We start from the raw sequence: 15,376 nt of genomic DNA, 5'->3' as shown, positions 1-15,376 counted from the left end.
GGGAATTAAAATCAAACAAAGGTATGGCCCCTCACCAGCCAAGAACGGATATAATAACAGTTGGCATGAGTTAGGCTTTTTATCCTTTTCATAAGTGCCCTGGGATTTGAAGCCAGTGCTCTGTAAAACAGTTGTAGAATGGGAGAGAGAGAAGACATTTAGTTCTCTGTTCCCTCCTGTGTCTTTACTATCAGAATCCTAATGCTCAGCCTCGTGTGATGGAGTGGGTTCCCAGTTTTCCCAGCATTTTTTGCAGCTAGTGATTGTCATGTGACTCCACTCTGGCCAATGAGACTGAAGTAGGAGTCTGCAGGGAAGGTAGCCAGGAAATCTGCTTTTCTATAAAAGCAGAGTGAAGAGGCTGGCTGACTTCCTGGCTTCAATGGAGATGTGATGGCTAGGGTTTCAAAGCCATCTTGTGACCAAGAGGGAAATCTGAGAGACTCATGGACACCAGCCCTGGTATCAAGGAATTACTACACTGCCTATGTCTGGATTTTTTATTATCCAAGAAAAACAAAAACCTCAGTGTCTACCATTACAAAGAACTATAGTGAAGCTTTTCTGTTACTTGTGGCCAAACACCTTCCAAACCAATAAATGAAGATTTGTTGCTATTCTCTCAAGAAAGCAATGAATGTCAACAACTTTGTTGCTCACTCCTCCTGATATAATAATGTGTCTATAACAACAGCAGTAGCCGCTTGTTAACTTCTGTGGAGAAACTGTTAGTGTTCACACTGTACCTAGGTTTGCAATTTACTAGAGAATCAGTAGGTAGTAACTCAAACTCTAATGCTGCTTAAGACAGTGAAAAGTCATATTAAAAATGAAAATTTGTAAGTTGCAGCTATGATTGTACTCACAAACGGAACAAACCCTCCTCAACTATAAACCCTTCCTTCCTGATGCTATCAAGGATATTTATAGGAGATGGAAGGGAACCTGAGCCCAAGAACTGAAAAATAAATTTCAGGAAGCTTGGAACAAATTTGAAAAAATATAATGAAATAAATTGTCATAAAATACTCTAGCGTAGTCTGAAATTCAGAATACTGGATGGAAGGTAAGAAATGAACGACAAACAAAAAGCCAGTAAAATGGAGTCAAAATAATACAAAAGCTTGACTTATTTCCTGGAGGTAGACCAGCACAAAGGTTTTTGATAGAACTCAGCTAAGTTATAAAGACCACAAAAAAACCAAACCAACCCATGGAAACAGTCTTACCTCCTCTGAACCATCCTTGGGCTTCATGGGGTTTGCATTGAGCAGCCCTATGACGGAACCCTGCTCAGTCTTCCAGAGTTCTCTGTGAACATCTCCAAACAGGAACAGTGACACGCATCGCGTCAGGTCACGAAGATCATTCAGTCGCCAGATGCTAAATGTTTTCCCCTGGAGCAAATCATTTATGCTTATCTTTAATAAATCTTGAACAATGGGTTACAATGTCTTCATTTACAGTCCAAGTATTCTACTGTGGAAAATATCTAAGCATGACCCACTCTGAATAGGTTATCATGAGAATGTCTGTTAATTATAAATTAATCCTTTCTCAAGGCTTTGGTATGCCTCTTCTCATTTTAGAAATGAAGGCGAAGAAAGGCAAGCCTCAGAAAGAAATAGCTTTCTTGTTAACTGTGTTTCTTCAAACTTGTTATTAGCAGACACAAACTATTACATAAAATCTTTAGACAATAAGGACTAGTACTGTAAAGCATAGGGGACTATATTCAATATTCTGTAATAAATCACAATGGAAAAGAACATGAAACATATCTACATAGGTATAATCACTTTGCTGAATCACTTTGCAAATCACTTTGCTGTACACCTAAAACACAACACTGTAAATCAACTATACTTCAATAAAAAATTTACTGATGTATATTTAATAAATATTATGTTATTTTAATATTAATAAGGAAGTTTCAGTTCAGCGCTTCTAAATCTTCCCTTAGCTTAGAAGAAAAACCGTGTCATTTAAAGAAAACTGGTTGTATTTAACTCTAAAATTTTGGAAATACTATGACATATCAAGAAACTCAAAATGCTAGCCACATATAATAGGAACAACTTCCATGTTTATAGATTTTTAAAAGAAAGCAATTCACACAAAACTGAATCAAACTATTTCACAGAGGTATCCCAGAGTGGGTATGGCTACAGGTTATAGTGAATTATTGCCTAAACTCCAGTATTATAATTATTCTTCCAAGGATTTATACAATGCCATTCTTAGAGAAGTTCAGATAAATTTCACACCAATTATTTCAATGGCATTATAGCCAGTGGTGATGCAATTATGAACTTAATCACATGAAAACCAGCCTTGTTCACACTTACTGAGATAGAACAGGGATAGAGCAGGACTCAGAATCTGAAACTCAATCCCTGGTGTCAGAGCTCATAAAAAAAGTTAAGGTTAGCCAAGATCAAAACTGGAAGATAAAATTAGTTTTGAACAAGATAATCTGCAGTATTTTAGAGACAGCCTTTCAGATAATCAAAAGACAATTCCTTCATTTTACAGATAAGGAAATGGAGGTCCTCAAAGAAAGAGTAAGGGCTACCTAATGCCACAAGGCTGCTGATAAATGGAGAATGAGGCTTAGAATCCAGCTTTTTGACTTGGCCACAGAATAATTTTTGTTATACCTCAGTCAACTGTGATTTTAAAACTTATCAGACCTCTTGTAGTATTTGTCAAATGAAATGTACCATCCTGTACTGGCACAGGTCAGCAATATCAGGACTTCTGTGACCCACATCTTACATCTAGTAAGGCTCTCCAAATTGTCTTTGAGGACGTGCTCCCCTTCCACAAGGGGGATTATTCAGAGTCGTAGGGCATCCACAGGCATCACCAAACAACAAGTAAAATGAGTAAGAATGATGTGTACAATAAAAAGCTCAAGAAACCTGTCCAACTAGACCTTCTTTAGGTATGGCCTTCCTTACATATCTCCCCCTCTGGTACCAACCAGGTGATGGTGTGGCAATTTGAGAACTTACTGCAATGACTACAAAATGAAACACGGATGGGCTCTGGGTAACAAATCAAGAACACGAATCTCTGCCAATCTGTGATGAAACAGCTGATTAATAAAATAGCTTACACTGTTAGAACTCTGTGGAGTGATTTTCTTCAATATAACCCCAAACGTCACCCAGTCTATTTCTTCCAGCTTCTCAATTGCCATCTTTTCCTTGAGCTGAGACAATCTGATAAGTTTTCGGCCGATCATTTTCTTGTTCATTTCTGTGGAGGATACTCGAGGCTTTCTGGGTCAAGACACCAGCGATTGGTAGATTATTACTCTAAGAGATAACCTGGCACTATAGCAAATTGGTTAGAAGAGATATTATGGACAGAAATCTCTAAAGCACCTGTTCTCAGGGAGGCTTAGTACAAAGCACATATTTTTTCAGCAGGTAAAATTTCCCTGGTGGTTCAGTGGTTAAGACTTTGCGCTCCCACTGCAGGAGGCACAAGTTTCACCCTTATTGGGGAACTAAGATCCCCATGCTACACAGTACGGCTCCCTCCCCAAAAGGAGATAATTTTAAAGACCAGGTTTGCTTATCCACGGATAAAGAACTGGGACTTATGTAGAAAGTAAAGATCACAAATTATTTAAGTTCTTATGAATGCTAATATAATATTCTTTTAAAAAATAATCTCTTGATTTTAATACAAAATCATGAATTGCTTAGGTAAATTAAGATATTTCAATTCCATCAATTCTGTGAGAATTTCGTTAAGTTCTATTATTTCTAATTAGATTTTTTAAAAGCCAACCTTTTCACATAATTAAAAAAATTGACTCACGCTTCAATTAATATACTCTTGTTTCTAATGACTGGTTAAAACTCATAAAATTTGCAAAATGTTTTTCTCTAGTTGAATATTAAAATCTGTTTCATGTTGGATCATATAACATATTCTAGGACGAGAGAAAGCAGTCAGGAGAAAACAAGCTTTTTGACTCTTTCAGAAGTTCTCTGGAACAGAAACTCCAAGGGCTAACTCAACAATAAAGAATATTCAGGAGGGAAACACTGACATAAGTGGAAAATCCTTTCTTTGTTTGATTTCTGAGTTAACAGGTTACTATGAAGCTATGATCCTACAGAGCATCTTCAGGTTCTGAGGTTCAGGTAGAACAATCATGAGAGAGACTCAAATAACTCTGCAACCCCCTAAATTTGTAGGCCCCACAGAAGCTTTGGCTGACTAGTTTCAACTTCATCTACTTCCATTTAATTCAAATGTATAGCAATACTTGCATCAACACCACCTTTATTATCTCTAGGGTGTTTCCACTGGGAAAGGCAGTATTATCTCAGGAGGGCCACATTTACGTTGAAAAAGAAGCCTAAAGTTCCCTCAGTGAGTTTTTACTATATTCCATTCCTCAGACTGTGTCTCAAATGTAATTAAAACATTGATTCCCCACCCCCTCAATTTTGAAGAGCATGGAGTTATTACAATAAACTTCTACTGCATGTCAGCAGTCACTTGTTCTTCCCTTGCTCAATAACATACAATTTAAAAGCTTAGCAGTTTTAGTTTAGGTTGACAAGGTTCAGGTGTTCTAGAGGGGTTGTACTTGGCTACTCAGACAGTATTAAAGGCAATCTGGTTTCAGTAAGGATGTTCTCTCTGCCCAGGGCTTCAAGAGCAGTAATAACAAGAGGTGCAAAGCAGTAGACACAGAAGACTTAGAAGTCCAGGTTTTCCCTGAACTGATCCTGGGATGTATTTCTATTTTTATTTTTTACAAATTGGAGGATAATTGCTTTACAATGTAGTGTTAGTTTCTGCTATACAATGTGAATCAGCTGTAAGTGTATATACATCCTCTCTCTCGAGCCTCTCTCCCACTCCCCATTTATATTTTGCCTGAATACCTTAATTTCTCCACATAACAATACAAAAGAGCAGTTATTTCTAGTAACATTAATTATAAGATACTACTATCCTAGTTAAACTGTATATTCCTTTAGGTATTTAAGAATAGTCTCTACCACTGTTCCTCCTAGTTTCTGGTTAAATACAGTACTTATTGATTTCATTTTTAAGAACACGTATCTTTTATTCTCTACACAAACAAGAGAAAACTTTCCTTATTCATATGTAAACATACTGAGTCAAACAGTGCCAAAGGCCTCGTATGGTCAAGTACAAGAGCTATGCGTTTCATGTGACTCGGCGGTACAAACACACTAACTCTGGGAGGCTCAGTCCCTAGGAAGGAGGAAGAGGCATCTTGTGGGGCCTACGAGCAGAGTGAAAGAGAGGGCTGTCAAAATTACTGACCTGAGCCTCAGGCCGGAGAAGGCCTCCACAGAGACTTCCTGAGTCACTTCCCCAGAGCTCCTGGGTGTCCCTGCACTCTGATCCCTAGTCATCCCACCAGGCTTGTTCCCAGGAGTTGTTCGGAGTGGCTGGGAGAGTACACTTGTCATCTTCAAAGATGAACACTGGGGCTCTAGAAAATATAAAAATTAAAAAGAAAAACCACACTGATAATTAAACATTTTTTATTAGAATTGTTTCTTTTTTAATCAACACATGTCAAATCTTGAGAGAGTAACGGAAGCCCACAGGATCATTTCTGTACTACCCCCAAACCTCTGCGGTGTAGTCCAGAACTTCCTGTGTATGGAAATGTTTTATACCACTGTTGTCCATGTAGTGGCCACCAGCAGACACTGACCAGTGTGTCTAAGGAAATGAATGCCTAATTTGTAATCTAATTAGCTACCAGTGGCTAGCGGCTGCATCAGTTCTACTCTAAAACACTGTTTCTCTGTGCAATTTCTTGAACATTCACCATATACAGAGCACTGTGGTAGATTTCTTAAGGGAGTAAGAGCCCTCCTTCTGAAATCAGTAATTAGTGGAGATTTGCGCACAGGTCAAATTCTACCTGCAAGACATCCAAAGTTAGCTTCCCTGTTTTCTTATTTCATTTCAATTCATTTCATTTTACTTGTGTGTGTGGGGGGGGTGGGGGTGGGGGGTGGCAGGAGTGTTAAGGGACCCAGGATATTCAGATATGGTTCTTCTCATATTTTATAAGCATTTGATAATGTTCCTGAGGGTCAGAAAGCTTGGGTATTCTCCTTAATAAGTATAACTCTCTCTCAAATAAGATTGGTATTTACTTTCAAAGTGACTTTGGATCACTGCTCCCAAGGCAGGGGCCAGGGTAACCCTAGAACTTTTTAGAATTGCCAGAAACCATGCCCTTATCTCAACACCTCAAAATTCAACTTTAGACACTGCCTAATAAATTACCTTAATAATATCAGAGGTCTTAAGGGAATAAACACTATTAGTAAGTGGATACATGGACTATATCATCTGTTGTCAAATAAATATGAACACACAGATGCTACAGCCATTCTGTATTGCTGTGTCATATGCCAATGATAGTCAAAAAGGGCCTTTTTGAACATGTGTGATCAATAAAATGCTGCTTACTCTAAGCCAAGTTATCTCCAGGTCATTTTCTCTTAGATCCTCCGAAGAGTAATTGCTTTGGGCAAAAAGACAGTACAACAAAACCAATACACAGAGCTTATAAATCCTTTACATTTTATTTTGTGTGTATGTATGTATGTGCTGAAATAGGCTTTTATTTGAGTACCACTCAATCTTCCCGGCAAAGACGACTTTTCATAAGAATGAACCCTCTGGCTTCAAATAAAACTTGACTATTTTATTAAAGAGATCACTGTGCCTCAGTCTCACAGCCTGAAGAGTAAATCTCTAGTTTTAGCATAAGAACTCAACCCAGTGGTTATATTTCACTATAATTCAACTACAGGACTATAGAACCAAAAAAATACTAAATCCACTAAGCATTTAAATACTTATTCTCTACCCAAGTGTTTTCTAAGCACTTTGAGATGTACACAAAGATTATGAAATATAGAATTGTGGTTCCCATTTCCAGGAAACTTACTTTTCTTAATGGGCAGGTAAGAAAGACCAACACACACACCCATACATAACAGTGCCAAAATACACGGTAAACAGAGCCCAGGCAGTGAGAAGCTAGGGGCCATGAGTACTACACCTGCAGATGAGACCTTTGGTGTCCGAGCCACTCGCTTGGGTTTTGGTAGAGTAGGGATGTCAAGCTCCGCAGCAAAACACAATGACTCCTGAATTTTCTGAACTTTCTTCTCCTTAAGAGGGGGACGTGGAGACTTATCTACTTGATTAAAAGAAATTAGTAAAGAAAATTTAGAAAGGGGTTAAAAAACTGTTTTACCAGGAGCTGGATGCAGAAGTAATGTTATGATTTCTTTGTAACAGAAATGCATACTATCCCTAGAATTAGTTTGATTACCTGGGGTTTTACATGAAAGGGTTGGACTTGCAGGCTGTTTAATTGTCGCTAGTTTCAGCTGTTCTTGTAAGGACTTCATTTGCTCTTGCAACTTCCTTAATTCATCTAGGGGAAAAAATATATTGATTTAAAAACCAGACCAGACGAAATATCATACATAATGAAAGTGCTGAAATGATTTTTGATGTCTATCCATCACCTCCAAAACTTGAGACCCACAACAGAATCACACACTGAGAACTCACAATTAACTTTTGCACTTTAAATAGTTCCCCTTAGAGAAGTAAACATGGCATTTCCAGTAAACAAATCTCTAATACCAAAGCTGATTATGAATTTGTACTGCTGACAGTTAGATACATGGCCATGGTTGACAAGTTCTTAAGAGTCAAGACATGATTATGGCCCCTAAGCAAGGATGACATGCAAATTTGTGAAGCTTTCCATATTTAAAACACAAAACAAATAAGATACAGGGATATAATGTACAGCACAGAGAATAAGCCAATATTCAGTAATAACTTTAAATGGAGTATAATCTACAAAAATATCAAATCATTATGCTATACACCTCAAACTAATAACACTGTAAATGAACTATATTTCAATTAAAAATATATATGTAAGTTAAAAAAATATGTATCAGAGAGATGTCAGGAATAAGAAAATGGCACTCCTCCCTGGAGAAGGAAATGGCCACCTACTCCAATATTCCTGCCTAGGAAATCCCATGGACATAGGAGCCCCCTGAGGTCCATGGGGTCTCAAAACAGTTGGACACTATAGCGACTAAACAACAACTTCATAATACGTATAAACGTTTTCTAGTTGCTGTTTATAAGTATCTGGATCTTCTGTTGGGATTAAAATAGAAATTCTGTAGCCAAAATCTACCTGGAATCCTAATCATACAGATTAGCATGAATGACCTAGGAGAAGTCACTTACATGCTCCAATGCTCCTAAAACAATGAACTAAAAAACTTGCCATACTGCTTTTTTGTGAGATGATAAAAACAGGAAAAAAAATCTGTAACACTAAAAAAAAAAAAAAAAAGGAAAAGAAAGAAAAAGCCACTCCTAGATGGATCTGTTCAGAAATGGTCTTCTGCTCAAACAGAGTATGTAGTGGCTTTGCAGTCTTGTCCCTTGGCTCCCTTTGCTAAACCCCAAAGTATTATTTTTCTATAATAAGTGTGAGAAATGTTAGAACCATTTTGCAAAGGCTCAATTACAGCTGGCTGACCCTGATATCAGGGGGACCGCTGTGCCCTCAAATGCTGGCTTTAAATGCTTGCTACTAACTTCTACAATTTTTTTTGCAAAGTCATTTATCTCTACCCCTGACTCAGCAGCTATTTTGAAGAAAGCTGTCAGATGGGTAGTCTTCATCTGGTCTATCATGAAGAAATTAGAGAAAGCAAGTGGTTAGGGCACCTTGCAACTCCTGATTAGTTTTCCCTTGACTGTGAGCAGGAGCAGGGACGACCCTCTCTTTAGTTGATTGTGATGTAGGAGCTTCTTCCTCATCTGTTAAATCTCCCATGTCTCCAAAGAGAGTGGCCAAATTCTCCTTTTGGTTTTCAGCCTTTTCCACTTCTCCCTCATCAGGCTCCTCTGTGTAAGATTCACCATCACCATCAGCGTCAAAGAGCTCATCAAATGAGTCAGGTTCACCATCTTCCTGGGTCAAGGGCTGACTCTCTTCTGAATTACAATCCAAGGCCGACTCATTCTCCTCCAGCAATGCAGTCAGCAGAGACAAATCATCTTCCTCTCCTATGGGAAAAAGAAGAAAAAGGAAAGAAAGGAAGCCTATCTATGAAAAACAGCCATTGACAAGCAGAGTTAAAACAGTCAACATTCATAATGCAGTTAAAATGACTGCAGATTCACTATATCGCCTGGTACATGTAACTATTGTTCTTGTTTCTACCTTTCTTCTCCCCAAGTGCTTCTTGGAACTAGGCTAAGAAAGTAGGGGCCAGTATCTACTTAGTTATCTCAGTGGGCCAGCCACTGGGCTAGATCTCTTTATCTACGCTACTTAAGCTAATCAGATGACTTCCTGCATATGAAATTCAATCCACAATGGAATAATTGAAAATCTTGCCAAGTATACATTTAGTTCCTAGATGAATATATTCCCCCACTTTTTAATTGTTTGAGCAATTTTTAAAAACTACAGAAAGTTACAAAGCATTACATTAAATGTACTCATATCCCATCAACCAGAATTAGCTATTAACTTTTTATTACAGAAGGAAAGGGCAACCACGCCAGTATTCTTGCCTGGAGAATCCCATGGACAGAGGAGCCTGGTGGGCAACAGTCCATAGGGTCGCAAAGAGTCAGACATGACTGAAGTAACTTAACACATACACAACCTTTTATCATGTTTGCTGTTGGCTTTTATGTTAGAAGTTTATTATGTCAAATCTTATCCCAACTCCTTACCATAGCCACCAGGCCCCAGTATAACCACTGTCATAATTTTGATGTATCACTCAAGGCCATTCTCCATGCTTTTTACATAAATACATATTCATTAACATATCTGGCAACTATTCACATAGCATTTACATTGCACTGGGTATTATAAGTCATCTAGAGATTATTTAAAGTGTACAGGATATGTGTAGCTTGTATGCAAAAAATATATGCCATTTTATTAACATATCAGGGACTTGAGCATCTGGATTTTGGTATCCATGCAGGGTCCTGGAATACGTGCCCTGTGGATACCAGGGATGACTGTATTAATTGATTTTAATCCTCAGAGCAAAACAGACAGGAAGACAGATGTTTGGTGACTTGTCACAGGTGAAACTGTCAAGAGCAGAAATTTGAACCCAGGCAGCCTCACTTCAGAGTTCACCTTTGACACTGAAATACGCTGAAGTAGTTTCACTCTAGCTCTGACAAATCCTTATACTACTTCTAAATTTTGTTCATTTTGCAGGGATATGTGCAAAATATTTACCTAGTAAATAGTGAAGAGGGATCAGCCCTGGTTCTCTCATGAAAAGATGGATTCAAGGCCAAGAGTGTGGAGCCACTAGGCAGCCTTTCTCATCCAAGGTTCCCAGTGGTGTGGGCACAGGCCTCTTCCAGGGTGTGCCCTCTATAACAGCTTGGAATGGGAGAGAGAGAAGGGCCTTTTGGCTCCATTTTGGGTGTGCAGTTATCTCACTTTGAGCCTGGGTAGCCAAGTAGCCTCTTCTCTCTTGCTACACCCTGCAGTCTTGGAGTCATTGCTAGCTAAGCAATTCAGATTAATTATTATGTAATCTCTGACTTTAAGCTTTAGGTTCTTTCATCAGATTCTAGACCCTGAGTTGGCCACTGGCTCATTTCCTTCTGAGGTCAAGGAGCGTAGAGTGGTAAAAACGGTATTGGTTTGCTGATCTAGAGGTCTCTATCCTAACCCAGGCTCCTGTGCTGACCTGTTTCATCATGTGATCCTGAACAGACTCTTTAATTTTTCTAGATTTCAGCCCCCATCTTTTCAGTGAGGGAATGTATCATGTATCCTTAATGCCTGGGCTTTAAATGCCTCTGATTTTATAAAGGAATCATGCCCAAATTGTGGGGAGGTAAAAATGAGCAAATAAAAGAAACAGATGAAAATCAAGAATGAAGAAATCCAACTGGCCAATAAACAAACCAACAGTTCTCTACCTCTAGTAATCCTGGAAATGCAATTAAAATAGCGAGCTACCTTTTAAAATCACCCATCAGATTAGTTAAAAAATCTTGGATGATGCCTCAGATGTTGGTGAGGTGGTAGGGAGAAACGCTCACACATGTGCCAAAACAAAACAAAACAACATAATTGCAGCATAGTTTATAGTTGGACAAGATTGGAACTAACCCATATGCCTTTTACTGGAAAATGGATTACTAAAATGTGATTCAATCTTACTATGCATTGTAATTGAAAGAAATACAGAAACTGAAAGAAAGAAACTGAAACTATATTTTGATTTGGATCAATCTTACATACAATATTGAATGAAACCAGGAGAGGAGTAATACGTACAGTGTGAAATAATTTATATAAATATTTTAAGGTAACATGGATACCAAAATCTACAGATGCTCAAATCCCTGATATATTAATAAAATGGCATATATATTTTTTGCATACAAGCTATGCATATCCTCCTGTATACTTTAAATAACCTTTAGATGACTTATAATACCCAGTGCAAAGTAAATGCTATGTAAATAGTTGCCAGAGCTTAGCAGACTCAAGTTTAGGTTTTTGGAACTTTCTGGCATTTTTTTTCCCCTCAAGTCTTCTCTATATGTGAGCAGTTGGTTGAATCTGCAGATGGGCAACCGTCAGATATGGAAGGCCAACTGTATGCATAAGACCTTAGAGCAGTGCCTGGCACATAGTAAGTATATGCCAACCATCATTACTATAAAAGACAACCAATGTTGTTAGGAACAGAAAGTGCACTTGGTTAAAACAAATAACATTCACTGACTGAAGTGAGATTTCTATTGAACTACTCAGACAATGCTTGAGGGTAAGGTAACTATTTTCACTATTTTATAAGTGATATAAGTAACAACTAAAGAAGGAAATGGCAACCCACTCCAGTATTCTTGCCTCAGAAATCCCATGGAAAGAGGAGCTTGGCAGGCTACAGTCTACGGGGCAGCAAAAAGAGCTGAATACGACTTAGTGACGAAGAGAGAGAGAGATAAGAAACAACAAGCCCATGGACAAAGATTGATTTTTCACGAAACAAAGGGAAATTGAGAAAACTGTCAGGACTCACCATCCATGCTGTCAAGTGAACAGTGATGATGGAAAACGGAGGGAGTATCAGGTGACCAGGAGATGGCAGCAATGCAGAACCTTGGCTGTGTGGAATCAAGGTAGGAAAAATCACTCAACTGTTCTCTCTCACAGTACATATCCAACAAATCCAGCATCCTACAAATTGTAGGAGCTTAAGCTCAGAATTAATCCAGGCTCTGGCCATTTCTAACCCCAGCCAACCAACTTTCTCTCCCTCCTTGTATAGATGCAGTCCCTGTGTCTTGTCTGCAAGCTACTGTTAGGCAAATTTCGTTGAGGTACAGTTGTGATAGTAGATTACATGTGATAGTATATTACATGTGATAGTAGATTACACAGATAAGACAAACTGTGAACATGCATTATGAAGCTCAGAGGAATAGCTGGCATAGCTAAGTAGGATAAGTTTATATTATCCTGTGCACCTTCCTTTTTTCATTTAAAATGATTTTTAAAACTACAAGAAAGTGTAAATTTTCTAGGCTACTGTTTAACTTATAAGCGCTCTATAATATATACGATCTTGGTAAGTTCGATGTCAAGGATTAATTACGGTGCTTTCTTTTCATTTATTCACCAGATATTCCCACAATCCATCATGTGTCTGGCACTGTGCTGTCAACTGGGGAACCTGAAAGGCTGTAAGGTTCCTGAGGGTTGGATAGGGGCAAACTGTCTTGGTCATTTCTATAACCAACCCACCTCTGACCCTACCCACTGCCTCCCCAGTCATCTAGGACCATCTGACAAATGCTAAGGGTTCTTTCTTCAATATATTGCTAATATCTTCTGTGCTGTGCTCAGTTGTATCTGACTACTTGCGACCCCATGGACTGCAGCCCACCAGGCTCCTCTATCCATGGGATTCTCCAGGCAAGAATACTGGAATGGGTTGCCATGACCTTCTCCAGGGGATCTTACCCACCCCAGGATCAAACCCACGTCTCCAGCATGGGCAGGTGGATTCTGTTACCAGTGAGCCATCTGGGAAGACTCTAACCTAAGGAGTCAGGTGGGAAAATCATGAGAGTACTGATGTCTTAAGGAGCGCTGGTCCTGGCAGAAGATGGAATGGAGGGAGTGAAGGTTGAAAGGAGTGCGAGGACGTGGGATAAACCTCAGAGGCATAGGATCACATCCCGTGGAAGCCTTGTTCAGTATCTGGAACTCAGTGTATACCTCAGAGCCCCCTACTGGGGAAAGATTAATTTCAACACCGTTCCCTGATTGCCAGTACAGACCTCCTGCTCAGTCACTCAGTGGTTTTCAACTCTTTCAGTCGAAAATCTTCGACTTCTCTCCAAAAACTTTTCATCCAAAAACCTAGTCCAAGTTACTATCAATCTTTTGCCTGGAATACTGTATTAGATTCTCTGTCCCTCTGAAATTTATCCTGTTCCGCTGAAATTTATCCTCTGTGAAAACACTACAGTAATCTTTTCTTTCCTCAGCAATATCTGCAATCTTTTAAGAACATAAGCCAGATTACAATATTTCCTTAATAAAATTCTAATTAGTTTTCCATTGCCCTTAGAACAAAATTTACAAAGCCTACTTGCTCTCCTGCCTACTTTCACTTCCTCATTTTTTCTACAACCACTCCACCCAACCCCAACCCCGCAATAATGCTTCATCCAGACTAGCCTGCTTTGAACTTCTTGAACACGCAAGTGCTTTCAGGCCTCTTTGGAAAGCTCTCCTCTATTTCCTTCTCTTTCCTCAGTCTCTGCTTAACTACCAGTTTTTCTAAGCCTTTCCAGACCACTCTATCTGACCAGGCCCCTGGAACCCTCTCACTTCATCGCTTTCACAACTTTATCGCGCATTCCACTATGGTGTACCTGTTTGTTATCTGTTCCCTGGTGGCTCAGACGGTAATGCGCCCGCCTACAATGCGGAAGACCAGGGTTCAATCCCTGGGTCGGGATGATCTCCAGGAGAAGAAAATGGCAACCCACTCCAGTACTCTTGCCTGGAAAATCCCATGGATGGAGGAACCTGGTAGGCTACAGTCCATGGGGTCGCAAAGAATCGGACACGACTAAGCGACTTCACTTTCACTTTTTCACCCTCTTTAAACTGGATAACACGAAAGTAGATGTGATGGGAGCCTTGCACCCCTATTAGCAAATCATAAACTTAAGCATAAATTTATAAAAGAGAAAGTCCAAACGGCATGTATTTAACAAACGTTTTAAACGGTTACCTTTAAAGAGAAAAAAAATGGACCCTTACACAGCTTGGACGGCCGAACGCCTGGCACCTTTCGGCGCCTTTCGGAACTACCCGCCATTTCCCAGCTCCGAAACCGTCCACGGCTCCGCACCCAAGGCCCTCCCGGCCGCCCGGCCCCGCGTCAGCCCGGCAATCGGCCCAAGCCACCTCCGCGTTCGCCTAGTTCCAGTCTCACCCTCCTGAGGGCCCCCGAGCTCCGCGCCTCTCGCCCTCGGAGCTCGTTAAACCCTCACACCGACGCCTTCAGAAGCCCCTCAACCTACCCCTCAAAACTCGCAGACTCGTTCTTACCCGGCTCCTCACCCCTTTACTCTGCACAGCCGGACCCGCCAAAATTCCAACTCCTCGCCGCCCCAGCTTCTGACGTCAGACGCACGCCTTCTGGGGCCTGTACTGATTGGCTACTTCAGAACTCTGGGCGGAAACGACCTCAAGGAGGCGGGGAGAAGGTGACCCTTGCGTTTAGCAATCAGATCGGCTCACGTGACCGGCGCCCTCTTTGTTGGGGGCAGGGGAACTTCCGGTCGGTGAAGTCCTAGGCTCCTCCGGTTAAGTGTTCCAGCGTCGGGAAGTGGATGTGTCTTTTTGTGGTCAGTTCCTGACACTTTCCGGGACTGACTGTCATTCGATTCTGAGCCTCGTTTTCTCTTCCTGTGAGGTGGAGGGTAACTCTTGATGCCGACAAGCCTACACATTGAGGCTCAGACCGCGGAACTCATTGCAAACTTTCCCCCTGCCCTCACAGATTGCCGGTGTTGCCTGTATACAAATGTGGTTGATTATTTCATTTAGTTGATTATTTTACAATCTTGTGTTCAGTTGAGATAATTGGACTAAAAGAAAAGTCTGGTCCACTTTTACCTCTCTCTTATCTTGGGGAAGTAATATCATCATCATCTGTAAAATGAGAAGGAAATACTAGGTGATATTCTTTAACATAGTAGAAACCACTGTTTC

The 15,376-nt window shown here is 40.0% G+C and overlaps 1 protein-coding gene across 5 annotated transcripts in view; it reads right to left on the bottom strand.

Moving 5' to 3' along the window:
* MCM10 (minichromosome maintenance 10 replication initiation factor) overlaps positions 1-14,794 on the bottom strand; it is a 39,041-nt gene extending 24,247 nt beyond the window's left edge. For 2 of the 5 annotated variants that reach the window (XM_043479757.1, XM_043479756.1), the window contains exons 1-8: positions 14,683-14,788; positions 12,162-12,246; positions 8,806-9,147; positions 7,370-7,474; positions 7,094-7,234; positions 5,326-5,497; positions 3,122-3,287; positions 1,230-1,397 (exon numbers count right to left, since the gene is read on the bottom strand). In XM_043479757.1, coding sequence (XP_043335692.1) covers positions 1,230-1,397; positions 3,122-3,287; positions 5,326-5,497; positions 7,094-7,234; positions 7,370-7,474; positions 8,806-9,147; positions 12,162-12,168 — 1,101 coding nt within the window. In that variant the 5' untranslated portion in view covers positions 12,169-12,246; positions 14,683-14,788. Of the gene's footprint in view, positions 1-1,229; positions 1,398-3,121; positions 3,288-5,325; positions 5,498-7,093; positions 7,235-7,369; positions 7,475-8,805; positions 9,148-12,161; positions 12,247-14,682 lie in introns of all 5 variants that reach the window. The other 3 variants (XM_043479758.1, XM_043479759.1, XM_043479761.1) reach the window with 3 other exon arrangements.
* Between the last annotated feature and the right edge of the window lie 582 nt (positions 14,795-15,376).

The sequence above is a fragment of the Cervus canadensis genome, chromosome 10 (assembly GCF_019320065.1).
Source record: "Cervus canadensis isolate Bull #8, Minnesota chromosome 10, ASM1932006v1, whole genome shotgun sequence".
NCBI lineage: Eukaryota > Metazoa > Chordata > Mammalia > Artiodactyla > Cervidae > Cervus > Cervus canadensis.
Note: the sequence above shows the minus strand (reverse complement) of the source record. Positions and strands in the feature narration are given on the sequence as shown.